The sequence below is a fragment of the Pichia kudriavzevii genome, chromosome 2, assembly GCF_003054445.1.
Source record: "Pichia kudriavzevii chromosome 2, complete sequence".
Classification (NCBI taxonomy): Eukaryota; Fungi; Ascomycota; class Pichiomycetes; order Pichiales; family Pichiaceae; genus Pichia; species Pichia kudriavzevii.
Genome location: NC_042507.1, coordinates 1332260 through 1357782, shown reverse-complemented (window position 1 = coordinate 1357782; position 25523 = coordinate 1332260). Strand labels below are relative to the sequence as shown.

The 25523-nt window shown below is 37.8% G+C and overlaps 8 protein-coding genes across 8 annotated transcripts; 4 read left to right on the top strand and 4 right to left on the bottom strand.

Annotated features, from left to right (window-relative positions):
- Window positions 1–41: 41 nt before the first annotated feature.
- C5L36_0B06480 (uncharacterized protein) lies at window positions 42–1172 on the bottom strand (the record flags this gene model as incomplete). The annotated part of the gene is made up of 1 exon (XM_029465021.1): window positions 42–1172. The coding sequence occupies one exon, from the start codon at window positions 1170–1172 to the stop codon at window positions 42–44; it is 1131 nt and encodes a 376-aa protein (XP_029320880.1).
- Window positions 1173–1512: 340 nt separating this feature from the next.
- C5L36_0B06470 (uncharacterized protein) lies at window positions 1513–1872 on the bottom strand (the record flags this gene model as incomplete). Its single annotated transcript, XM_029465020.1, has 1 exon — window positions 1513–1872. One exon carries the CDS (start codon window positions 1870–1872, stop codon window positions 1513–1515), a length of 360 nt encoding a protein of 119 aa, XP_029320879.1.
- A 758-nt stretch (window positions 1873–2630) lies between these two features.
- On the top strand, window positions 2631–4658 carry C5L36_0B06460 (uncharacterized protein; the record flags this gene model as incomplete). The annotated part of the gene is made up of 1 exon (XM_029465019.1): window positions 2631–4658. One exon carries the CDS (start codon window positions 2631–2633, stop codon window positions 4656–4658), a length of 2028 nt encoding a protein of 675 aa, XP_029320878.1.
- Window positions 4659–4814: 156 nt separating this feature from the next.
- On the bottom strand, window positions 4815–7583 carry C5L36_0B06450 (uncharacterized protein; the record flags this gene model as incomplete). Its single annotated transcript, XM_029465018.1, has 1 exon — window positions 4815–7583. One exon carries the CDS (start codon window positions 7581–7583, stop codon window positions 4815–4817), a length of 2769 nt encoding a protein of 922 aa, XP_029320877.1.
- Window positions 7584–10326: 2743 nt separating this feature from the next.
- On the top strand, window positions 10327–15846 carry C5L36_0B06440 (uncharacterized protein; the record flags this gene model as incomplete). The annotated part of the gene is made up of 1 exon (XM_029465017.1): window positions 10327–15846. One exon carries the CDS (start codon window positions 10327–10329, stop codon window positions 15844–15846), a length of 5520 nt encoding a protein of 1839 aa, XP_029320876.1.
- A 430-nt stretch (window positions 15847–16276) lies between these two features.
- On the top strand, window positions 16277–17629 carry C5L36_0B06430 (uncharacterized protein; the record flags this gene model as incomplete). The annotated part of the gene is made up of 1 exon (XM_029465016.1): window positions 16277–17629. One exon carries the CDS (start codon window positions 16277–16279, stop codon window positions 17627–17629), a length of 1353 nt encoding a protein of 450 aa, XP_029320875.1.
- Window positions 17630–17770: 141 nt separating this feature from the next.
- Window positions 17771–19867, bottom strand: C5L36_0B06420 (uncharacterized protein; the record flags this gene model as incomplete). The annotated part of the gene is made up of 1 exon (XM_029465015.1): window positions 17771–19867. One exon carries the CDS (start codon window positions 19865–19867, stop codon window positions 17771–17773), a length of 2097 nt encoding a protein of 698 aa, XP_029320874.1.
- Window positions 19868–20246: 379 nt separating this feature from the next.
- On the top strand, window positions 20247–25523 carry C5L36_0B06410 (uncharacterized protein; the record flags this gene model as incomplete). Its single annotated transcript, XM_029465014.1, has 1 exon — window positions 20247–25523. The coding sequence occupies one exon, from the start codon at window positions 20247–20249 to the stop codon at window positions 25521–25523; it is 5277 nt and encodes a 1758-aa protein (XP_029320873.1).

The window sequence follows — 25523 nt, the reverse complement described above, 5'->3', positions numbered from 1 at the left end:
TATAGTGCAACTCTTTCAACTCTCATAACAATTAGAAATCATCATACCCCGCTTTTCGTGTAGAGGGCATCAATTTTCTCAATTTTCGGGAGAATCAACTGAACTTTTCTTCTATAAAGAGGATCTTGTGCACAAGGGTTGGATTCCAAGTAGATACATTCGAGTCGGGAGAGGCCACTCAATGCCGGAGAGAGGGCGTTCACTGTTGGGCCAAGTGAGTTCCTCGACATCCATAGGTCTGTGAGAAGGGGGAAGAGTTTCTCTAGATGTTGTGGGAGAGACTCTAATTTGTTACCGCTGACATCGAGTGTAGTCAGATTGGGGAGATAAGGCATGGCGTCTATATGGCAGAGGTTGTTATCGGCAAGGTAAACTTCTTCCAATGCCTGACATTCTTGGAGTTCTCCAAGAGAGTCGGCGTCAATTGAGTTGCTTTGGATGGACAAGACACGTAACTGTTGTAGTTTCGATAAGCCTTGCAATCGTTTGATTCTGTTTTGGCCCAACCATAGTTGTCGTAAATTCACCAGAGTATCCAACCCTTCGATTTGCTCGATTCGATTCCCACCAAGTTCCAAATTCGTCAAGGATGTCAAGTTTGCGATTCCGTCAATTTTGGTGATTTTGTTTTGTACCAAGTATAAATTCTCCAATTTGGTGAGTTTATCTAGATTTCTCATGTGCCGTATATTGTTGAAACTCAAATCGAGATTCTGCAAATGAGAGAACTCGTTCATGTACTTACTTATGTGTTTGATTCGGTTATCGTAGAAGTCGAGCTCCTCCATCGAGTCTTTATTGGGGATGTCTTTTAACCCATGGATGGACGTGATGAGATTGCAACGTAAATTCAAGCTCTCCAAATTGGCAAACTTCTCCAAATGCAAATCTTCGAGAGAATGGATCTTCAAATGGATCAATTCAATCCATGTAGTGTCCACGGGGATATCGCCCGTGAGCTCGTCGTCAGCAGGCAAAACGTCCACGTTGCTGTCGGGAATCTCAGTCAAGCCATATTGTTTCTCTATAGCGGCTAGTTGGGCCTCTCGAGCTTCATGCGACCGTCTGGTCGCCTTGGCATCCTCGTCGTCGCTAAGGATTTGGTCCTCACTGGGATGCTCCGGATCACTCTCGGAGCAGATATGCAATTCTGATATATCTGGAGTAGTCATTAGTTCTCCAAATGGAACAGGGGGTTTGTTCTTTGCCGGTTGATTAACAATCAGAGAGTCAGAAGGGTATTATAAGGTCTCTTACAGTGACATGTCAAATAGGGAGCGAGGGCAAATTTTATTAGACAACACCCTTATGGGAATGTGCACACCTTGCAAGAGAGTAGCAGTGGATTCCCGTATATAGCACGTTTGTGATGGTAATAATTGTAGAAGAATAATTAATAAATAATCGTATAAACAGTTAAACATGGGAGGAGGGGGGAAGAGAAGATACAGTTCATTGCAGTTCACTGCAGTTCAGTACATAGATGCCATAAAAGCAATACATGCAATCTTCTCAACGGATTTCCTTATCAAGGATGTCTTCCTCTGGCATGCTGTTCTTCTGGATGTACTCAACAGCCTCTCCAACAGTCTTGATTTCGTTGGCAACCTTGTCATCAAAGACAACGTCAAATTCTTCCTCGAGAGCAACTAGTGCATCGTTGTAGTCGAGCGAGTCCATACCGAGGTCCTTACCAAACTGGGTGTCCATGGTGATTGGCGCCTCAGGGGTCTTTAGTTCAAACGTCTTGAGGACACTGGTCGATCTAGCTAGAATGGACTCTGGGGTGAGTTGAGAGTATGCTCTTAAAGAAAATGGGACAACTCTGACTGGTCTGGAAATAACAACACTTCTAAAGACGGATCTGAACATTGTGTTAAAATACTTTCTCTTCTCTTATTTGGACTATGTCGATAGAGAGAGAGAGAGAGAGAGAGAGAGAGAGAGAGAGAGAGAGAGTAGAAGGTACAGTAATTCCATCAAAACTCTTACAAAGGATGAGCTTTTTGTTGGAGCGCTGTCTATCTCTTGTAGAGATATTGGACGTACTAAGAAACGCGCCTCCCCCCTTAGTGAGCAATTTCTCATTCGCTCGTTGAAGCCATTACAACAGAGTGGAGTAGAAGGGAAAACAAAGAAAAGGTTCAATATAAAGAGTAGACAAATTTTTTTTTTCCAATTTCCAGACCAGCGACGCGTCGATATATTCTGACTACGATTTTTTTAAAAAAAGAAAAAAAAAAAGAAAAAGAAAAAGAAAAAAAAAGAGAAAAAAAAAAAAAAAAAAAAAAAAAAAAAAAAAAAAAAAAAAAAAAAAAAAAAAAAAAAAAAAAAAAAAAGAGGTTTTTCCTTTTTTTTTTCTCATTTTCGTCGTTTTTTTTTTTGGCCGTTTCGAGAATCATCAATATTTCAACATGGAAATTGACTGGCTCAATAAAATACATTGACAGTGTTATTCTATGATGATGATGTTGTTGAATGTGTTGATGTGGTTTTTGTAGTTTTTTTTTCGTTAACTTGGAAGTGCTGGATATTCTAAACTCCACGTGCCCCTCTCTTTTTTTTTTTTGTTTATTAAGGTTCCTGCAAGATCTTTCCTTTCTACCACGACGACTCTGTAGCCACAAACAATGAAACGTCCCTCAAACGTCCACCATGCATCACGCAAACTTCAAAAACTAGAACACACAATCAAAGATATACTAGGAACACACTCACAGGACCCTCTGGATGACATTTCCAGTGACGGGCCTCTATCGCAGCATGATGTCATATATTTCCAGAAACAGGCCATTTATAGACTTTACCATGTACAGTCACTAAAGGTGAAGATTCTTAAGGAAATCTTGGCCAAGACTAGGGGGGAGATCCATGACGTTGTTGCCATTAATGATACCCTCACACAGTGGTGGTTTCAGATCCTGGGGAACTTGAAACAGCTTGTCCGAGTGCAAGAATCTGTGTCCGATGATAAATGGTTACTCTCATTCAATGTCGAACACAAGGAGAAACTCGACACTTTAAGGAACGAGCTCGTTTGCCTTTTGTCGTCGATCTCTTCGTCAAACACTTCTGGTGCCACTGTGGATACTGGCTATAATTACGACATCTCACAGTTACAGAGGGAGAAGAGCGCCGTTATTACTGAAAATGACGAGTTGCGTAGAGAGATACAGGTGTTGAGCAGCAACTTGGAAGAATTGGACAGCTCTATCCAAAGGAAACATGCGCAGAGTGTCGAGCGTATCCGAGAGGTGAAGGAGGAGCCTGCTGTGAAAGTTGAGAGCCTGGAGGTGAAGGCCGAGGCCAAGCAGCCGGCCCCTAGTGTTGATGTGGAGACGGTAGCTGAATTGGAGAAACTTCGGGGGATCAACGAAGAACTACAGAAACAGCTGGATGTTAAGATTGATGAAATTACCAAGCTTGGAGATCAGCTTCTGGAGATTGAAAGGAGGAGCAGCGTTGAATACAAGGTCGATGACAAGAATCATAATAACAACGATAGTAGTAGTACATCCAATGCGAACGAGAAACTTACAGAACACACCAATGAATCTCGTAGATTGGAGGAGCTGACAATTACTAAGAGGAAACTCGAGACGCAATTGTTTGAACTTGAGTCCAAATTCACCGAGAATAAAAATAAAATTGAACAAAAGTACAAGGCAGAACTAAGTTCAAATAGTCAATATATATCGAAATTGGAGAGTGACTTGATTAGAATAAGGAGTGATCGTGATTCTTTTAATGCCAAACTACAGATACTGAAGAATGAAAAGGGTAAGGACGAACTTATTGATAACTTTCAAAGACTAGCCGATACCTTACAGAAACGTATCACCGAACTGGAGGAACTCAATAATACAAAACTCCAAGAATTGAGCAATGATGAACATTCAAAACTTCTATTGAAGGAATTGAAACAATTAGAGGATGCCTTCAAGTCGACCAGAGAGATATGCATATCTAAATTGATGAAGGGTTCCGAATTTGATTCAATCATCAACAAGTTAACGATTGAAAAAACTAAAGCAGATGAAAAGTATTTCCAAGCAATGAGACTGAAAGATTCGCTTCAATCGCAAAACAAGGTTCTTACTGCAAATGTCAATAAACAACAGGAATTGATTGAGATGTTAAAGAACAACGAAGCAGAGTTGAACAAAAAATTATCCATCGAAAAGGAGCTTTTCAGTAAACTCCTGAAAATTGAGGAAATGTACAATTCACAACTTGTCAAACTGCAGTCGACTCTAGCTAGCTCTCAAAGTACAATCAAAAAGAATATGGAGAACGAGAACTTGTTACGTTCGCAAATTAGTAAATTACAAGCACAATTACAAAACTCGGAGAAATCACTACAGTCAGCAACCGCCCAGTTGTCCGGAGAGATAAAGAAGTCTTTACATTACAAATCCCAGATTGAATCTTACAAAGCAGGTGTTGTTCCAGAAGCAGATAACGAGATCCAAGAAGGTTTGTTATCAATGACAAAGTGTAGTCTATGTAACAAGAATTTCAAGTCTGTTGCACTCAAGACTTGCGGGCATTGTTTTTGCAAGGATTGTGTGGAGGACCGGTTGGCAGCTCGGATGAGGAAATGCCCAAGTTGCAACTCACAGTTTTCAAGGTATGATGTATTGAACATTCACTTATGAGTGACAAGGGAGAGAGCGGAGAAGACAGAAAAATAAACCTTACTTTTCCCACCTCCTTTTTGTATAGATAACATATTTACTTGTTTACTTATTTTAAAATATATATATATATATATATATCTAAATAGTGTGTACTTTATAGGAAATAACCCTGGATCATCTGTATTGATGTATATCATCCTCATCCATAAACTGCGAGTTAAAAGGAATGGCACCATTAGGTACTGCAGGATAGTTGAATTTACCTGAAGGGCGTGCCTGTGGAAGTATCGAGGATGTTGATCCAGAAAGACTTGAGGATTGGGACATGAGGAAAGCATCATCCAAGCTAGAAGGAATTGGATTCATCAATGTGGAGCCAATATTTGGTAGGTTGTTGAAAAAGAACTGCGGATCGTAGAGAGAATCCAGAGGGTTGGCTAGTGGATGATGGTTACTGTAGATTGATTCGGATGCTGATAATGGAGGGGATGTCATTGGTATTGAATTTGCGTGTTGATGCTGCTGAGTCGAGTTTAAAGATAGATTTCCCAATTGAAACTCCAAATCTTTGTTTAATGGGTTGATCATATCGTTCTGCATGAATGGCAATGAATTCGAGTTCGAAGTACCAAATGCCATCGGGAAGGGAGAATGTGGTTGAGAGTTTGGGAGATTTGAGAATTCATTGATGAATCCGTTTAAGAATGGTTGGTCAAACTCACGAGCGGAGGCAGCAGAAAGTGAAGCATTATGTGAGCGTTGTTGTTGTTGTTGTTGTTGTTGTTGTTGTTGTTGTTGTTGTTGTTGTTGTTGTTGTTGTTGTTGGTGCTGTTGTTGTTGTTGGTGCTGTTGTTGTTGTTGTTGTTGGTGCTGTTGTTGTTGTTGTTGGTGCTGTTGTTGTTGTTGGTGCTGCTGCTGCTGAGGCCTATCTTTCTTGCGTTGTCTCTGGAGGTGTTGTTGAAACTGAAAGACATTATTGGTTGGTTGTTCCATGACCCGGCAGTTATTGATGATAACATTGGAAATATCCCCATTGTAAGAAGGTACTTTTCTGAATGTACACATTTTAAATTCGATTTTCGTTGAGTCCAATGGAATAAATGACAAGTCCTTGAAAGTACACTTTTCAATTAGGATTTCTTCACTTGAAGGTAGCTTAAAATCTGAATCAAAAAGTGAATGCTCAAAATAAAGCTTTTTCAAATTTGGTAAATTGATAAAGTTATAGTCAAGTATAAAGTCATTCAAGGAAAGCAGTTTCAATGAGGTTGGGAAATTGATTGCAGAAAAAATTAAAGGCTTACCGATCTTATAATTATACCTGGAAATACCCTTTAGTTTCAGATTCTCCAAATTGTTGGTTAGAATCTGGTTGATTAAAGAAGAAATTTTAAGTATATCATCTCTCGAGATCGAATAAAGTTCAGGTCCCGAACCACCCGTGTCATAACTAATGTCAATACATAGATCGACAATTGAAGGAGGTAAAGGTTTCGAGATTTTTCTCAAAATATTCAACCTAATGGAAAAGTTTTGAATTAAATTCTTGATGTTATGGATTGTGATTGATAACTTCTTCAAGTTAGTTGGCCATTGGATATTATCTGGTTTGAAATTGTCATTATAGTCAACCAAATCGTCATGTGTTTTCTGATACGTAAAGTGGATCTTCAGTTCTTGTAAATTCAAACATTCACTCATGTCAAAACCGTTGTTATCAAGTATCACGTATGAGATTTTTGAATGGGTTAAATTGGGGAAGTATTTCAATTTGCTCAAATCTTTCGAGTCGATATAGGTGTGGAAGATGTTCAAAGTTTTCAAATTTTCAATCTTTTGTTTGATTTCGAAATCAATGATAAAACTCGACTGGAATTTAATGTCACAGTTTTTCCTCAATTCCCAATTATCAAAGAAAACATCAAGTGAGGAACAGTCCTTCAACCCATTGATAAAGTCCAGGTTGTCGATATTGACCAATTTCAGAATGTCAATGTTATTCTTGTTCGGTATTTTTTGGAAAGTACCCCTATTAACTCCAAACTTGAGGTATTTCAAATTTGAACCAAATTGGTCAATCAAGTCATTGAATGGTTTCAATTTTGATTCATTCTCCAACGATAAATGCAACATTTGAATCTTTGGCAGCAATGGTCTAATCAAGGATAAATCAATTGGTTTTTGTTCATTCTTAAACAAGATTTTCACAACAACCAAATTTCCGTCGTTTAGATTTAATCTCTTGAATTCCTTATACGGCAAGTGGAAATCATGCTCTCTCTTCATTTCCTGGAGAGTGAATTCCTTGAAAGATTTGACAATAAACAGATCATTCCTTATCTGTTTCACAAGGATTTCAACAGGATTTTTGTAACTTAGAGAGTAGAATCCGTATAGTTTTATATTAGAGGTAATGTCGAATATCGAAAAGAAGGTTGAGAAGTTGAGTATATTAATCAACCTCAAGATAAACGATGTCAAGCTATTGAAGCCGTAAATCAATTTGATTTTCTCACATAGTAGATGCCTACCATTGTCATCCAATTTTGTCATCAGCCTATCGAATTCTTCATGGCTTAGAGTGGAATCCACGTCAAACAGCTTCAACTGGATGTTATTGAATTCAGTGAAAATGATCCCCTTCTGTTCAAGCAACTTTGCAATTAGAAACGTCGATGCCTTTTCATCCAGCGGGGTGGACTTGATAAGAGACGAGTCGAATGAGTAAATGGAGGGAGAAGGGGGGACCGAGGAGACGGAGGGAGACGGCGGGTCCGAGGAAGTAGCCGATGAAGAAGGTGCCGAAGCTGGCAGAATCGAAGAAAAGGAGGTTGAAGCTGAAGAAGAAGAAGAAGATGGTAGGGAATGATCTTCTTGTTGGTCTGCAAATATGATGGATTTTAGTTGAATTGGAAGAGTGTCAATAAAGCTTCTTTTCAGCATTGTTGTCAATAAGTCAATAAGGTTTGTGTCTTTTTATAAGTGCCTATCTTTATCTTTTTTAAATGAAGTTTTTTTTTTCTTAGATATATTAGTCTCAGTAGAAAAGGAATAACAATTAGCGTGATTTTCGTAGTAAAATAAAGAGAGATGGTAATGTAATGTAATGTATTGGGGTGGTCAATCTCTAATGCCTTGATGCTTTAATAAGAAGAAGATCTGATGCGTTGGGTCTTTTGATGAGATATCCTTTGAGACTTTCTTTTTAGAATAGTCTTATATTCGTACTTAAAGGATGTGTGTAGGAAAGAGGGCGGATATAGTTTTTTTTTTTTAGTATTAGAAAAGTAACAGTATACCTGACAGAGGGGATGCGATACTAATGGTAGACGACAAGATTGATGATTTGGAAAACGATGGGAAATGAGAGGGTCTGTGACGAGAATAGTATGTGTTGAGGAGGAAAAAAAAAAGGTGAGTGCTTTAATTGGAGAGTCAGCTATGATTCAGAGAAGAGAGTCTCAGATGGGGGAAACCAAATTCTGTTTGTTAGCCTTGGATGGTGGATCCTGTAGTAAGTGAGTTGTTGGAGAACAACAAGGGAACAGAGGAAAGAGAGAGAGAGAGAGAGTCAGGGGCGAATCGATATCGAGAGACAGAAGAAGAAGAAGAACGAGACAAACAAGACGCAAATAGAAAGACAAGAAGAAGCAATCAAGAAAGAAAAGTCACAAGACGATCAGTGTGTGAAAGGGTGCAACTATATAGCCGGAAACATGTTGAATACAGTTCAACAAGGGTGGTCTATTCTAGAATTAATTGTTTACTTTCATTCCCGCATAGAGACACTGTCGTATTTTCTACACACACAAAAACACACACACACAAACAGACACACAAACACACACACACATGTTTCCATACACCGCCTACTATCCACTATATACACAGTGCCATTCCGTAGAAATGTACTGGCATAAAGGTGTTCCTACAGTATACCAAATAGACAAACCCCACTATACTACACTATATTGCATCCGATCGATCCCCCCCCCAGAACCTTTTTTTTCTCCTTGGTGGCTCGATCTGCATTTCGGCACTTTTTGGCTTTTTTGGATTATCTCAGCTTTTTAATTTTTAATTTTTTTTTTTCGATTGCATTCTATGGGATTCCAATGGTGAAATTTTTCACATTCTAGAAACTCTTGGAAGTTTTCGGCTTTCCATTTCAAACTTGTGATTTCTATTTTTGTCTTTGTCTTTTTTCCACTGTTTTCTCTCAAATTTCCGCCGGCACACATTACCTCAACAAACAGTGTCACGTGTCACGTGACACATGGTACGCGAACGCAGTGGTGCACGGGTGCACAGGCAAAAGATAGCCACGTGACCATGCTTTGAATTGGAAGTTTTGCTCGGCCTCGTTTTTGATCCACTTCTCCACAGCTGCTACTATGCAATACTCTGTCTGATACTGCACCTTCCATTTTCAACGTCTCACGGTAAATCCCGCATCTGCAAACTAAGAGGTTCTATTTTGTCTATTTTGTCTATTTTGTCCATTTCACCATCTCTAAAGTGCGGCCCGTCTCCGAGATTTGCATACTCTTCCCCTCTCCATTGTTTCCATGTAGACATGTACAAATACACACATACTCTCTCTCATTGAAGGTTCTCCCCGCTGCCGTTTCCTTCAATTTGACTCTCTTCGGTCCCATGCACGTTTCCTTCCGTCATTGTCTCCTAGTTCATCGACGTTGCCGTACAGACCGTCGCGCCGTAAGTAGCCAATGCAAAATGGTGCAAGAATGTCTACATTGGCCATCCATCCATTTGTCTATATACTGTAGAAGTCCTTGAATCTACTAAAAGAGTAATAGAGAAATGGCGAACCCTTCTCAATGGGGGCAAGTCTACAGTGGGTGAGGACGAAGGGGGGGGGGGGTTGCAGACTAATGTAGAATATCCATATCTAAGAATAGGAAAATGTTATGTGATAATTGCCAATGCGGACAATCCCTCGTGAGAGTTCGGCCCGCGAACTACTTGGAGAAATTATTACCGTTTATTGCCTTCTCAGTGTCTGAGTTCCTCATTCGGGCCTTTCCTATCAAGTTTCTCAACAATCGACTGCCTTGTCTTATCCTCTTATCAGCTTCATGCCTTCCTATTTGGGACACGGCACTTTGTTTCTTGTAAGGTAGGTGAAAGAGAGGGACAAAAAAAAGGGGGCAATATTTCAACCAAAGTGTTTTATATAAAGACAATGTTCTCCCTCCCTCCCTCTCCCACTCTTCTCTTTGCTGTTGTGTTGTTTTCTTTTGTTTTCTAATTACATATCCTCTCTCTTGTCTGTACACTACCTCTAGTGTTTCTTCTTCAACATCAAGTAGTTTTTTGTTTGGCCGCATCCTTGCGCTTTCCAGCTTAATTGAAGAGAAAATATAAACATCCCCACACACATCTATAAACATACAAACAGATACAAATTGAAACACACATTGAAACACACATTGAAACACACATTGAAACACACATTGAAACACACATTGAAACACACATTGAAAACACATTGATATACACATAAATTTCAATTAATCAAAAGTACGTATCTACAGCTAACCCGAGTGTTTTTTTTTTTGTTTTTCTTGGTTTCCAGATTCTTTCTTTTTTTTTTTTTTTTTTTGAGAAGTGCTTGTCTACTAACATACTTGCAAAAACATCCTGCCTATTCCCCCCCATACAGATGAACACTATTGGCTGGTCTGTCTCCGACTGGGTTTCGTTCAACAGAGAAACAACCCCAGACGAATCCTTTAATACCCTCAAGGCTTTGGTTGATTATATCAAATCAACTCCAAATGATCCTGCTTGGATTTCTATTATATCAGAAGAAAATTTAAATCATCAATGGAATATCTTACAATCAAAATCGAATAAACCATCCTTAAAATTATATGGTGTTCCAATTGCCGTTAAAGATAATATTGATGCATTGGGGTTCCCAACAACAGCAGCTTGTCCATCTTTTTCTTATATGCCAACTTCTGATTCTACAATTGTATCTTTATTGAGAGATCAAGGTGCAATAATTATTGGTAAGACAAACTTGGATCAATTTGCTACTGGTTTAGTTGGTACTAGATCCCCCTATGGTATAACACCTTGTGTTTTCTCTGATAAACATGTATCTGGAGGTTCTTCAGCAGGTTCAGCATCAGTTGTTGCTAGAGGTTTAGTTCCAATTGCATTGGGTACTGATACTGCTGGTTCTGGTAGAGTTCCTGCTGCATTGAATAATATCATTGGTTTGAAACCAACTGTTGGAGCTTTCTCAACAAATGGTGTTGTTCCAGCTTGTAAATCACTTGATTGTCCTTCAATTTTTTCTTTGAATTTAAATGACGCCCAATTGGTTTTTAATATTTGTGCAAAACCAGATTTAACAAATTGTGAATATTCCAGAGAAGGTCCTCAAAATTATAAGAGAAAATTTACTGGTAAAGTCAAAATTGCTATACCAATTGATTTCAATGGTCTTTGGTTTAATGATGAGGAAAATCCTAAAATTTTCAATGATGCAATTGAAAATTTTAAAAAATTGAATGTTGAAATTGTTCCAATTGATTTCAACCCTTTATTAGAATTGGCTAAATGTTTATATGAAGGTCCTTGGGTATCTGAAAGATATTCTGCTGTTAAATCTTTCTATAAAAGTAATCCAAAGAAGGAAGATTTAGATCCAATTGTTACAAAAATCATTGAAAATGGTGCAAATTATGATGCTTCAACAGCTTTTGAATATGAATATAAGAGAAGGGGGATCTTAAATAAGGTCAAATTGTTAATCAAAGATATAGATGCATTATTAATACCAACTTGTCCTCTTAATCCAACTATTGAACAAGTTCTTAAAGAACCAATTAAAGTGAATTCTATTCAAGGTACTTGGACTAATTTTTGTAATTTGGCTGATTTTGCAGCTTTGGCCTTACCAAATGGATTTAGAAATGATGGTCTACCAAATGGATTTACTCTTTTAGGTAGAGCCTTTGAAGATTATGCCTTATTATCTCTTGCTAAAGATTATTTTAATGCTAAATATCCAAAACATGATCGTTCAATTGGTAATATTAAAGATAAAACTTCTGGTGTTGAAGATTTACTTGATAATTCATTACCTCAACCAAATTTAAATTCTAGTATTAAATTGGCAGTCGTTGGTGCTCATTTGGAAGGTTTACCATTATATTGGCAATTGGAGAAGGTTCAAGCATACAAATTAGAAACAACTAAAACCTCTTCAAATTATAAATTATATGCATTACCAAATTCAAATAAAAATTCTATTATGAAACCTGGTTTAAGGAGAATCTCATCTTCTAATGAAGTTGGTGGTTCTCAAATTGAAGTTGAAGTTTATTCCATTCCATTGGAAAATTTTGGTGATTTTATTTCCATGGTCCCGCAACCTTTAGGTATTGGATCAGTGGAATTAGAATCTGGAGAATGGGTCAAATCTTTTATCTGTGAAGAATGTGGTTATAAAGAAAATGGTAGTATTGAAATCACACATTTTGGTGGTTGGAGAAACTATTTAAAGCATTTGAATTTGAATTCGAGATTAGAGAAATCAAAGAAACCTTTTAAAAAAGTTTTGGTTGCCAATAGAGGTGAGATTGCAGTCCGTATTATTAAAACTTTAAAGAAGTTAAATATAATTTCTGTTGCAGTTTATTCTGATCCTGATAAATATTCGGATCATGTTTTACTTGCCGATGAAGCTTATCCATTGAATGGTATTTCAGCTTCGGAAACTTATATCAATATTGAGAAGATGTTGAAAGTTATCAAACTTTCAAAAGCTGAAGCTGTTATACCAGGTTATGGCTTCTTATCTGAGAATGCAGATTTTGCTGATAAATTAATAGAAGAAGGTATAGTTTGGGTTGGGCCATCCGGTGATACTATTAGAAAATTAGGATTGAAACATTCTGCTAGAGAAATTGCAAAGAATGCCGGTGTTCCATTAGTTCCTGGCTCTAATTTGATAAATGACTCACTGGAAGCGAAGGAAATTGCCCAAAAATTGGAATATCCAATTATGATTAAATCAACAGCCGGTGGTGGTGGTATTGGTCTACAGAAGGTTGATTCCGAGGATGACATTGAAAGGGTCTTTGAAACTGTTCAACATCAGGGTAAATCTTATTTTGGAGATTCTGGTGTTTTCTTGGAAAGATTTGTTGAGAATTCTAGACATGTTGAAATCCAAATATTTGGTGATGGTAATGGTAATGCAATAGCAATTGGTGAAAGAGATTGTTCATTACAAAGGAGAAATCAAAAGGTTATTGAAGAAACTCCAGCACCTAATCTACCTGAGATCACAAGGAAGAAAATGAGAAAAGCAGCCGAACAATTGGCTTCTTCAATGAACTATAAATGTGCAGGTACTGTTGAATTTATTTATGATGAAAAAAGGGATGAATTCTATTTCTTGGAAGTTAATACAAGATTACAAGTTGAACATCCGATTACTGAAATGGTCACAGGTTTAGATTTGGTCGAATGGATGTTATTTATTGCTGCTGATATGCCACCTGATTTCAATCAAGTAATTCCAGTTGAAGGTGCTTCAATGGAGGCTAGATTGTATGCTGAGAATCCAGTTAAAGACTTCAAACCTTCGCCAGGCCAATTGATTGAGGTCAAGTTCCCTGAATTTGCGAGAGTTGATACATGGGTTAAAACAGGTACCATTATATCTTCAGAATATGATCCAACTTTGGCTAAGATCATCGTTCACGGTAAAGACAGAATTGATGCATTGAATAAATTGAGGAAAGCTTTAAATGAAACCGTCATTTATGGTTGTATTACGAATATCGATTATTTGAGAAGTATTGCAAACTCGAAAATGTTTGAAGATGCAAAGATGCATACCAAAATTCTAGATACATTTGACTATAAACCAAATGCGTTCGAAATCTTATCACCAGGTGCTTACACCACTGTTCAAGATTATCCTGGTAGAGTTGGATATTGGAGAATTGGTGTTCCACCTTCAGGTCCAATGGATTCTTATTCATTCCGTTTAGCTAATAGAATCGTTGGTAACCACTACAAATCGCCTGCAATTGAAATCACCTTGAATGGCCCTTCGATTCTATTCCATCATGAAACTGTTATTGCAATTACGGGTGGTGAAGTTCCAGTTACACTGAATGATGAAAGAGTTAACATGTACGAACCTATCAATATTAAACGCGGCGACAAATTAGTCATTGGCAAATTAACAATTGGCTGTAGGTCCTATTTGTCTATTAGAGGTGGAATTGACGTTACCGAATACTTGGGTTCAAGATCCACGTTTGCACTAGGCAATTTGGGTGGTTATAATGGTAGAGTCTTGAAGATGGGCGATGTTCTATTTTTGAGTCAACCTGGTTTATCTTCGAATAAATTACCTGAGCCAATCAGTAAGCCTCAAATTGCACCAACTTCAGTTATCCCCCAAATATCTACTACTAAAGAATGGACAGTTGGTGTCACATGTGGTCCTCATGGGTCACCTGATTTTTTCACTGCCGAATCAATCAAAGACTTCTTCTCCAATCCCTGGAAAGTTCATTATAATTCAAACAGATTTGGTGTCAGATTGATTGGCCCAAAACCAAAATGGGCTAGAAATGATGGTGGGGAAGGTGGATTACATCCATCCAATGCTCATGATTATGTCTATTCATTAGGCGCCATCAATTTCACTGGTGATGAGCCAGTTATTTTGACATGTGATGGTCCTTCGCTTGGTGGTTTTGTTTGCCAAGCTGTTGTAGCGGATGCTGAAATGTGGAAAATCGGTCAAGTCAAACCAGGAGATTCCATCAATTTTGTTCCAATCAGTTTTGATCAAGCAATAGAATTGAAGCAACAACAGAACTCCCTCATTGAATCACTAAGTGGTGAATATAATTCGATTGCGATTGCTAAACCATTAAGTGAACCTGAAGACCCTGTTTTGGCAGTTTACCAGGCAAATGACCATTCTCCAAAGATTACCTATAGACAAGCTGGTGATAGATACGTACTTGTTGAATATGGTGAGAATATTATGGATCTTAATTATTCTTATCGTGTCCACAAATTGATAGAGATGGTTGAATCTCACAAAACTATAGGTATAATTGAAATGTCACAAGGTGTTAGGTCTGTTTTGATTGAATATGATGGTTTCGAAATCCACCAGAAGGTGCTAGTTAAAACTTTACTATCATATGAAGCAGAAGTTGCATTTACAAACAAATGGAGTGTTCCCTCGAGAGTCATTAGGTTACCAATGGCTTTTGAAGACAGGCAAACTCTAGATGCAGTTAAAAGATACCAAGAAACTATCAGATCGGACGCTCCATGGTTACCAAATAACGTTGATTTTATTGCCAACATTAATGGAATTGAAAGATCAGAGGTTAAAGATATGCTATATTCTGCAAGATTTTTAGTTTTGGGTTTAGGTGATGTCTTCCTAGGTGCTCCTTGTGCGGTGCCACTTGATCCGAGACAAAGGTTCCTTGGTACTAAATACAATCCATCTAGAACTTTCACACCAAATGGTACAGTCGGTATTGGTGGTATGTATATGTGTATCTATACAATGGAATCCCCAGGTGGTTATCAATTGGTTGGTAGAACCATTCCAATTTGGGATAAGCTATCTTTAGGTGAATATACCAAAAAGTACAATAACGGTAAGCCATGGTTGTTGACACCGTTTGATCAAGTATCCTTCTATCCCGTCACCGAGGAAGAATTAGAGGTTATGGTCGAAGATTCTAAACACGGTAGATTCGAAGTGGATATCATTGAATCTGTTTTTGACCATACTAAATATTTATCTTGGATTACTGAGAATTCTGATTCTATTGAAGAATTCCAGAGGCAACAAGATGGTGAAAAATTACAAGAGTTTAAACGTCTCATTCAGGTTGCGAACGAAGATCTAGCCAAGTCGGGAACCAAGATAGTGGAAACTGAGGAAAAATTCCCTGAGAATGCAGAACTGATCTATTCCGAATATTCAGGTAGGTTTTGGAAATCTTTGGTTAATGTTGGAGACGAGGTGAAGAAAGGCCAAGGGCTGGTAGTCATTGAGGCTATGAAGACCGAAATGGTAGTGAATGCTACCAAAGATGGTAAAGTTTTGAAAATCGTCCATGGTAACGGTGATATGGTTGATGCGGGCGACTTGGTTGTCGTTATCGCTTAATTTAGGTGTCAGACATTTGCACTTGAAGGATAGGAGCCCCAACCTGTTGTAATTTATGTTTGATGTTTTGTAACGTTTATCTTTATCTTTATCTTGATCTTTGTTTTCGTTTTTGTTTATGTTTTTGATTTTATACAGTTATACTTATGCTAAGATCTATATCTTTGTTTGGTCTTACACATAAATGTACCAATATGCTTTGCTTCCAAGTTATCCCACTTTGAATGCGAGCTGACAGTATGACTCCAAAAGCGTATAAACGTGGGTGGTACAAATTGAAGCGGTTACTGAATGTCAGATTGTCAATTTTTTTCCCTTGTATTATTTTTTTTTTCACTCCTGTTTCCTTCTGTATTTTGTCGTTCTCTGTGCATTACTAGACAGATCTGTCGAAATCCCCACCTAGTTAGTGCATTTCTTATTTGAAACCATGCATATCCTCCATAGTACATTAGGTCTCAACTCAAACAAAACGCTGACTGACATATGGTTCCAATACGTTCTCCGAAATTACAAATCTCCGAGATTCATAATCACAACTTTTGGTGTGTTATTGACATCATATATTTTTTTCCCGTCATCGTTACTTGCAGTCTCTCACAAACCTTCTAAAAGGCCAGATAAGTACACATGTGGGTTCAAAAACAGCGGGAATGACTGTTTTGCCAATTCTACACTACAGTCACTGTCTTCGCTAGATACACTTTATTTGTATCTAGCCGAGATGCTGAGTTTCCAAATGCCACCAGGATACACCATCTACCCATTACCATTACATACGTCTCTATATCATATGCTGACGCTGCTGCGAGAACCCATATATTTCAAGAAAACTCTGGATGTTTGGGAAGTGCTTAGAATCTTGGAAACCATACATAGGGGGAAGATTGGAAGAAACCAGCATGATGCACATGAATTGTACGTCTTTATCATTCAAACTCTCGAAGATGAATATGATCGATATTTCCAGGACCTGAAACGGTCACAACTCACGTCCAGTATTCCTACCTTCCCCTTCTTTGGTGTCGTTACTAGCTCGTTGAGGTGCATAGATTGTGGTGGTAGAGGAAACTTAGTAAAGTACCCAATGCTGATGGTTGAACTGAATGTTGGCAATCAGAATGACCTTAATAAGATGTGGAGGGGAAGTTGGAACGATATCATCGAGGATTATTCTTGTCTTGGCTGTGTAGTCAAACGAATTATTCTAAATAGGGATAGATTAAATTTAAATGGTCAACAAGAGAAATGCTACCAGCTTCTAAAGGAAAAGCTGACTTCAGGATCGCTATCGATTAACGACGATCTGATTGAGGATCCGGTGTACACCTCAATAATAACCTCCTATCCGTTTCTGAAATCCAGTAGTAAAGTTGTCAAAGAAATCAAGTACTCGAAAAAACCATACATAATACCCATCCATCTATCAAGATCCGTTTATCTGGATTCCCAAATGTGGAGAAATGGCGCTTCCATTATATATCCAGAGGCAATCGAGGTCGAACACGTCAAATATACATTGAAAAGCATGATTCGACATCAAGGGTCCCATTCTGCGGGTCACTACGAGTGCTACAGACATAAACCTGCATTCTGCAAGGTCAATGGAGAATACAGAATAGGGAAATTTAAAGGTTCAAAGAAATTATCCAGTGCTTCAAACAAACCGTATTGGAGAATCAGCGATTCTCATGTCAGTGAATGCACAAGTGACTCGGTGTTAAATGATGGCAAAGCTGCATATATCCTAGTTTACGAACAAGAGGTTGATAATACCCTTTAGCTTACTAAATTTATGATTCATTTATATTTACCTATTATATACGCATATGTATTGGGTAATTATTAAAAGCTTTGTATACAAAAAAAATTAAGACGTTGTGCAGATTATTAATATTATTTTATAAACTATTCATTAAATCGCTTAATCAACTTCTTCCATAGCAGATTCAGCTTCTTCTTCAGCCACAGGCTTTGTCTCGGTTGCTGCTTCAGGTGCTGCTTCTTCTTCCTCTTCGATGTTCAAACCTAATGCAATTAAGGAGTTAACTCTCTTGGAGAATGCAGTTGGCTCTTCCAAGGAGAAACCAGAGGTTAGTAATGCAGTATCGTACAATAATGTGGTCAAGTTCTTGACAACTCTGTCATCTGGACCGTTTTCTTCAACCTTGTTCTTTAATGCCTTAATGATTGGAGAAGATGGGGAGATTTCAAAGATCTTCTTAGAAGACATGTAAGAAGACATAGAAGTGTCTCTTAGAGCTTGTGCCTTCATAATTCTTTCCATGTTAGCAGACCAACCGAATTGTGCAGTTCTGATAGCAGCTGGAGAATCAACCAACTTGTGAGAAACAACAACCTTTTCAACTTGATCACCCAAGATATCCTTCAATGCCTTGGTTAATGGTTCGAATTCCTTGATTTCTTCTTCTCTCTTCTTCTTTTCTTCTTCGGTTTCTTCTAATTCGAAGTCCTTGGTGATATCAACTAACTTCTTATCTTCAAATTCCTTTAATTGAGTCATTGCATATTCGTCGATTGGATCAACTAAGAACAAGACTTCAAAGCCCTTAGCCTTTAGTGCGTCTAAGAATGGAGACTTTTCAACAGCCTTTAAGGACTCACCGGTAATGAAGTAGATGTTCTTCTGTTGTTCTGGCATTCTTGTGACATAATCGGACAAAGAAGTCATTTCTTCAGTGGAGTTGGTGGAGTAGAATCTTAATAATTTAGCAAGAGCACCCCTGTTCTGAGCATCTTCGTGAATACCTAACTTGATATTCTTAGAGAAAGCTTGGTAGAACTTATCAAATTGTTCCTTGTCTTCAGAAATTTCATTGAAAGTTTCAATACACTTCTTAACAATGTTCTTTCTGATGACCTTCAAGATCTTGTTTTGTTGTAACATTTCTCTGGATAAGTTTAATGGTAAGTCTTCAGAGTCAACAACACCCCTAACGAAAGATAACCATTCTGGAATTAACTCTTCAGCATCGTCAGTAATGAAAACTCTTCTAACGTACAACTTGATGTTGGACTTCTTCTTCTTTGATTCGAATAAATCAAATGGCGCTCTCTTTGGAACAAAAAGAATAGCCTTAAATTCTAATTGACCTTCAACAGAGAAGTGCTTAACTGCTAATGGATCTTCCCAATCGTTAGAGATGGATTTGTAGAATGCATTGTATTCATCTTGGGTGATTTCAGATGGGTTTCTAGTCCACAATGGCTTAGTCTTGTTCAATTCTTCGGTTTCAGTGACTAATTCCTTGACAGTCTTTTCTTCAGCCTTGTCATCTTCATCTTTAACTTCCTCCAACTTTGCTTCTTTATCGTCAGAAGTCTCTTCTTCTTTCTTTTCTTCTTCAACCTTCTTTTCGACTTCCTTGGTAACAACCAATTGGATTGGGTAAGCAACGAATTCGGAGTGCTTCTTGACAACTTCCTTAATTCTCTTTTCTTCCAAATATTCTAATTGGTCTTCCTTCAAGAAGATTCTGACAATGGTACCTCTACCAATTCTTTCGTTGGTTTCATCAAGAGTAACAGTGAATTTACCACCAGCATTAGATTCCCAAACGTATTGTTCATCGTCATTAGATTTAGAGATAACTTGAACCTTGTCTGCAACTAAGAAAACAGAGTAGAAACCAACACCGAATTGACCGATCATAGAAACATCAGCACCTGCAGTTAAAGCTTCCATAAAAGATTTAGTACCAGACTTTGCAATAGTACCTAAGTTCTTGACCAGTTCTGCCTTGGTCATACCAATACCGGAATCTCTGATTTCTAAAACCTTTTCTTCTGGCTTTGGAGTGATTCTGATAAATAGTTCTGGCTCGGATTCCAAAACCTTTTCATCTGAAAGAGATTGGTATCTGATCTTGTCAAGAGAATCAGATGCGTTGGAGATTAATTCTCTCAAGAAGATTTCCTTGTTTGAGTAAACAGTGTTAATGAAAAGAGACATCAACTGAGAAATCTCAGCTTGGAACTCATAGGATTCAGACTTAGACATTTTTGCGCTTTGGTTTATGTTTGAATGCTTGTGAAAATGAATTTATATTTTACGTCAAGAACCTACGTGGCGACCTTGATCTTGGGAAGGTGGAAAATTGCTCCTTATAAAGTCTTCTTCCAAAGCTCAGCTTTGAACGTCAGTGGCGAGAGTTTGGAGGCTCAGTCGATCCAATTTGTGTAATTAGAACATTCGAGAAGTTTTTAACATGGACTTGCCGAATCTGGAATTTCTGCATTTTTCTGGAATTTTTATCTCAGATTTTCTATTTTCTTCTTCATGAAAATGTAAACACTGCAATTATTATTGTGATAGTTGCATACCGGATCAGGAAGTTAAATTGCGTTTGAAGTGGTGTATCGTTTGAACGTCAGTTGCCATGTCATTCACACCACCTGCATCCGCAAGCCCGCGTATCAAAAGGGCTGCAGAGATGTTAAAGATGGCCAATTCAGAAGAAGATGATGCGTTTCTACCTAACCCACGGTTGAGACCAAAACAAAATGAAGTTTCATCACGACCAGCAACGCCTGGTTCTCCAATTAAGAAGTCTGAGCGGCCATTGAACAATGTCCAAAAGATGATTTTACGTAAGGAACAGGAGGCAAAGGAGAACAATGCCAGTCTTCCTGCTAGACCAGATATGAAACCTCCATTGCTTGGACGTAGAAATATCTTTGTCAAACAAGATAACAAAATACAGCAGGACAAGGAAACTTCAGAAGATAAAATGTCCACCAGTGAAATGGGCAGAATGGGTAAGATCAATACTGCAATGTCGGCTTCACCATCACGAAAAAATTTAGACAAACTAAGTACAATTCAAGCCAAACTTACTCCAAAGAAGAATGAAGAGAATAGTACTTCTGCTCCTATCATACTACCTAAAAAGAGATGTACATCATCTAAAAGAGCTATATCTAATAATCGGAAGGTATCAAGGAAATTCAGCGCAAATGGTACTGTTACTAACACCTCATGTGGCACGCTACAATCATGGATTGACGAAGATAGAAACAATTCTAAGCTATTGGCATTTGTTTGCAGAATGATCGAAATTAAAAAATGGATTGAAGGTGTGCTTAATCTGGATATAGGATTGCAAGATAATCAAATTCATGAATTTCCCGATTATTTGACGAATGGTGTACTTATTGCTAAATTGGCACAGCATTTTGATCCTGATCATGCCAAACGAATCTATGAGAATAATGATGGATACAGAATGAGAACTGCACAGTTTAAATTTACTCAAAACATAGTCACATTTTTAGAATTCACCAGACGTGAGAAGCTTCCATCTTTGTTTATATTTGAAACGAACGATCTATACGAGAAGAAAAATATTCCTAAAGTAATAGCCTGCTTACATGCGCTGTGTTGTTATATGGCGATGATGGGTAGGTCTCCTGCAGTTGATAAGATTGAAGAAAAGGCCGGCGTTCTGGAAGAACATGATTTCGATGTTTCCCTTTTGAATCAAATCAAACAAAAATTTGGCAGATATCCTCTGGGGAGAAAATATATTGAAGGATTTGAAGAAGCTGTTAGAGTTAATGTTGGTGATGATATTAAAAACCTAAAGCTTATTCAAGTCGAAGACCCGATTAAAAAGCCGGTTGAAGCACCAACCGAAGCACCAACCGAAGCACCAATCGACGAACCCAAAGGCGAAACACCAGTGGAAGAAATGACGGAAGGTCCAGAGGAAGAAATAGGAATAAATAATGAACTTTTAAGTGTTCACCTTGTTAGTGCCGATGCTTCATCTGAGCACACATTTGATAGTACATTTGAAAAAACAACTGATGAAACAACTGAACAAGACGAGGAAGATAATAACGCTTTCCTCCCGCCGTCAGAGGAAGAGCAACAACTTACCCGTGAAGCTAGAAACTTGTTTAATTCAATACCTTTAAGTGTATCTCTTGATTCAATATCTGAAATTCAGGCTAAGTACCGGTATATGATAGACAATGACGATTTTGAATTCTTGAGGAGCTCGCAATTTTCTACAACAGATGGTGAGCCTGAAATCGAGCATGGGAGGCACGTCATCAACCTTCAATCTTTGGCACGTGGATTCCTACTAAGGTTTGATATTTTTGTTACTAAAGAGACTTTGAGGTTGTATGTGAATGAAGTTGTTCAATTTCAATCGATGATTAGAGGTTTGATTGCGAGAGAGGCATATTATAACAAGGAAATGAAGGCATTTGGGTCATCAGCAAACATGAGACTTATTTTGAAAAATAGGGTTGCTCATGCTAGACTTGTCGAAAAACTTCCAATGATCAAGGAGTATACAGATGAAGTATCGCAACTGCAGAATGCAATCAGAGGCTCGTTAGTGAGAGAAAAGATGTGGAAATTTCGTAAAGATTTATTACTCGAACTGAACAAGATCATTAAACTTCAATCGGTTATTCGTGGTAGTACAATGAGATTGATGATCAAAAGCGGTTTCAAGCCTCCAAGGAAGAGCAAACAAAGGAAACCACCCCCACAGCCAACATCAGGCATGACCAAAACATCCATTTCAAAATCTCCTAAAACCAAGCAACTGCTATCATCTTCAATTATATCCACTACTTCGTTCGATGCTCCCTTTGAGGATGATTTATTTGAAAAGTACAACCTTCCTACTGTTCCACAACTTCCTCAACCAGGTAATGTTAGAATTAGGAGCGCCGAACGACAGCGAAACGCACAATACCATGCCGAACTACCGATTTTACAGTCTTCTGAGCGGAAGGCTTCAAAATTGATGCATTCTCCAACAAAAAAGAAAATTGCAACATTACCCGTTGAAAGGCCTAGTATTGATCACATAAATGTTCTCGAGTTACAGAGTTCTATTCGAGGAATGCTAACACGTATAAGGTTAAACAAACTGATTGATGAATTATGGATGGAGAGGGATCATATTTCCCACTTTGTGGCAAGAATCAAAGGTGTGCTGGTTAGAAAACATGTTACCGAGCTAAGAAAATCTTTAATGGTTTATCAAAACGAAATAATTGGAATTCAGAGTATGCTGAGGGGAATTGAGAGTAAAGTTGATTACGACTGTCTTGTCGAAGACATCCATGCTGAAAGAAATAACGTCATCCTACTACAAAACATAGTTCGAGGTGTCATTGTGAGACGTGAAATTAGAGAAATCAAAGCGAGATTACACCTAGCAGAACCTTGTATTTGTCGTTTACAAGCAATAATCAAAGGTGTCCATGGCCATTTACAGTATCGTTCATTAGTGGAAAACGAAGTACCACCATTAAGGGTCGTGCAAAGACATATCTCACTGTTATCCAACCATGAACTTGACGAAAATGCCGAATTGATCAAATTACAAGAGCAAATTCAAATCGAAAAGGCAAATGTGAGAAAAGAAATTGAGAAGTTCAATAATTTGAAAATTAAGATGGAAATATTGAAAAAACACGGCATCAATATAGGCAATATGATGAATAAAGTCCAAAAAAACGTTGATTTGGGAAACGATGCTTTGGATAATGTCGATGAGGCGAATTTTATCAAAACACCTCCAGTTATTGAAAAGTCTTCAAACGACTTAAGTTTACTATTAGGGAAGTTTTTTAGTATACTACAAACGGATTCTAGTTACTGGTCGACTATATTGAATTATTTTGAAAATAGTGGAGACTTGGTGGAATTGAAGCACGGGAATTTGGAGGATTGGATATTACTGTGTTTTAACTACGGAGAAGTGGAAAAAGACACCAGTGTGGAACCAAATCGGGAGGAATACTATTACATGAAATTAGTTGTTTCCACGTTTAAAGAGTATTTAAGAGGGTTTGGTGATGAAAGTTTGAAAAAAATTATAAAGAATCGTGTGGATTTGGAATTTGAATATTCATATTGGGAAATTCTAATTCATGCGTACACAAACTTAATTCAGCAAAGAAGGTTATCAAAGACTATACTCGAAGATATCATTTTTATTGTAACATCAGACGAAGAAGTTTCCTTTGAGTATGATCCATCGTTAATTATACAAAGTTTGACTTTGAATGACAATGAGCGCAGGATTCTTGAGAATGGAGATAATCCATTTCAAGTTAAAGTTATTGAAAGGGCATACATTCAGAACATGCAGCATTTACGTACGACCACCACGGAGATCATGAAAATACTAAAGAGGAAAGTGAATAAGCTTCCACAATATATTAGATGTTTACTTCATGACATGTATCTGACTCTTAAAGAGAACACCGGATTGAGTGGGCTATACATAATGAGTCTACTTGGCAGTATCTTCATGCAATGCTATATTTTACCAATTTTTGAGACCCCGGAAAATTTTTCCATTAATATCAATGCTATTAGCGATGATGTTGAGACAGTTACAAATATAAGCAGAAACTTGCAAATTGTGAGAATTGTATTAAATCAAATAGCAAGCTCCAGGAAGTTTCACGGATCATTGGCGTATCTCTCGAGTCTTAATGGTTACGTGGAAGAGATGAGGAATTTCATTATTGGTTTTATTAAGGATATCATTGGTAATACTGGTCTTAATTCATACAAAAAGATCCTTGATGACAATATAGAAGGATTTGTGAAAATAAAATATGAAGACATCAGAGAAGTAGTAGGTATATGGAATCAGTTTACCAATGAAATTATACACAAAGAAGATGATGTACTGAAGATGACTATCGATGAGCTGAAAACATATATCGATTTGGAGAAAATCAAAGAAGACGTAAAGCTACCCGTAGACAAGTATGGATACACCATCATACGATTAGAGGAGGGTGTCGAGATAGAGGGCAATATAAAGCAACTAGTTATGGAGAGAGTCATAATGAGGGTGAAACGCTTCCTCGCTTATATTTTGCAAGTACAGCATGGTGATTTCGAAGATCTAGTTGATCTGCTGGTTGCCGAGATTGAACCAAATGACGAACTAAGGTATTTAGAAATCGTCAGGCACGAGAAGAAGATGAATATTAACAATGAATCCCACAAGTATAGCTATCCGCAATTGAAAGTTGAAACGATTAAAATGTTATACGATTTACAGGAAAATGGTGTCACAACCTCAGCGGATGGTTTCCAAAAAATCATCAATTTGTTAGCCGATGATATACGCCATAAGAGACAGCAGGAAAAGATGAGAAAATTAGAGGCAAAGAATGTTGTTGACACCTTAACTGAGTTGAAGAGAAGATCAAGACTTTATAGCAAACAATACAACGAATTTGAAAGGAAGATTGATGATGTTCTAAATAGCAAGTTCAAAGTTGTTGAAATCACCAAAAACGAATCGATATTTAAGTTTTTTCGAAGCAGTGGACCTAGGAAGGCATCGAAAGCTTCGTCATTTGGTATAATGAAGAGGCCGTTGAAGGAGTTACAGGAGAGAAAGGTTGTGACTAAGGTGAACGACGAGTTTGCAAGGTCCGGGTTTCATATACGAAGGCCAAGTTTAGTGGTTGAGTGCGAAAAACCGGGACATTTTGTTGTACACCTAAATGTTGGTGTTTCGATTCGTCGTGTCAGTATAGAGGAGCTCATTAGAAACGAGTATGAGCAAAGGGGGGAATTGGAGCTTTTCGATGGATTGTTTGTCTCAAGCAGTAAATTCTTGCAGCTTATCATTGACACCTTCTATACTGGAAAATGA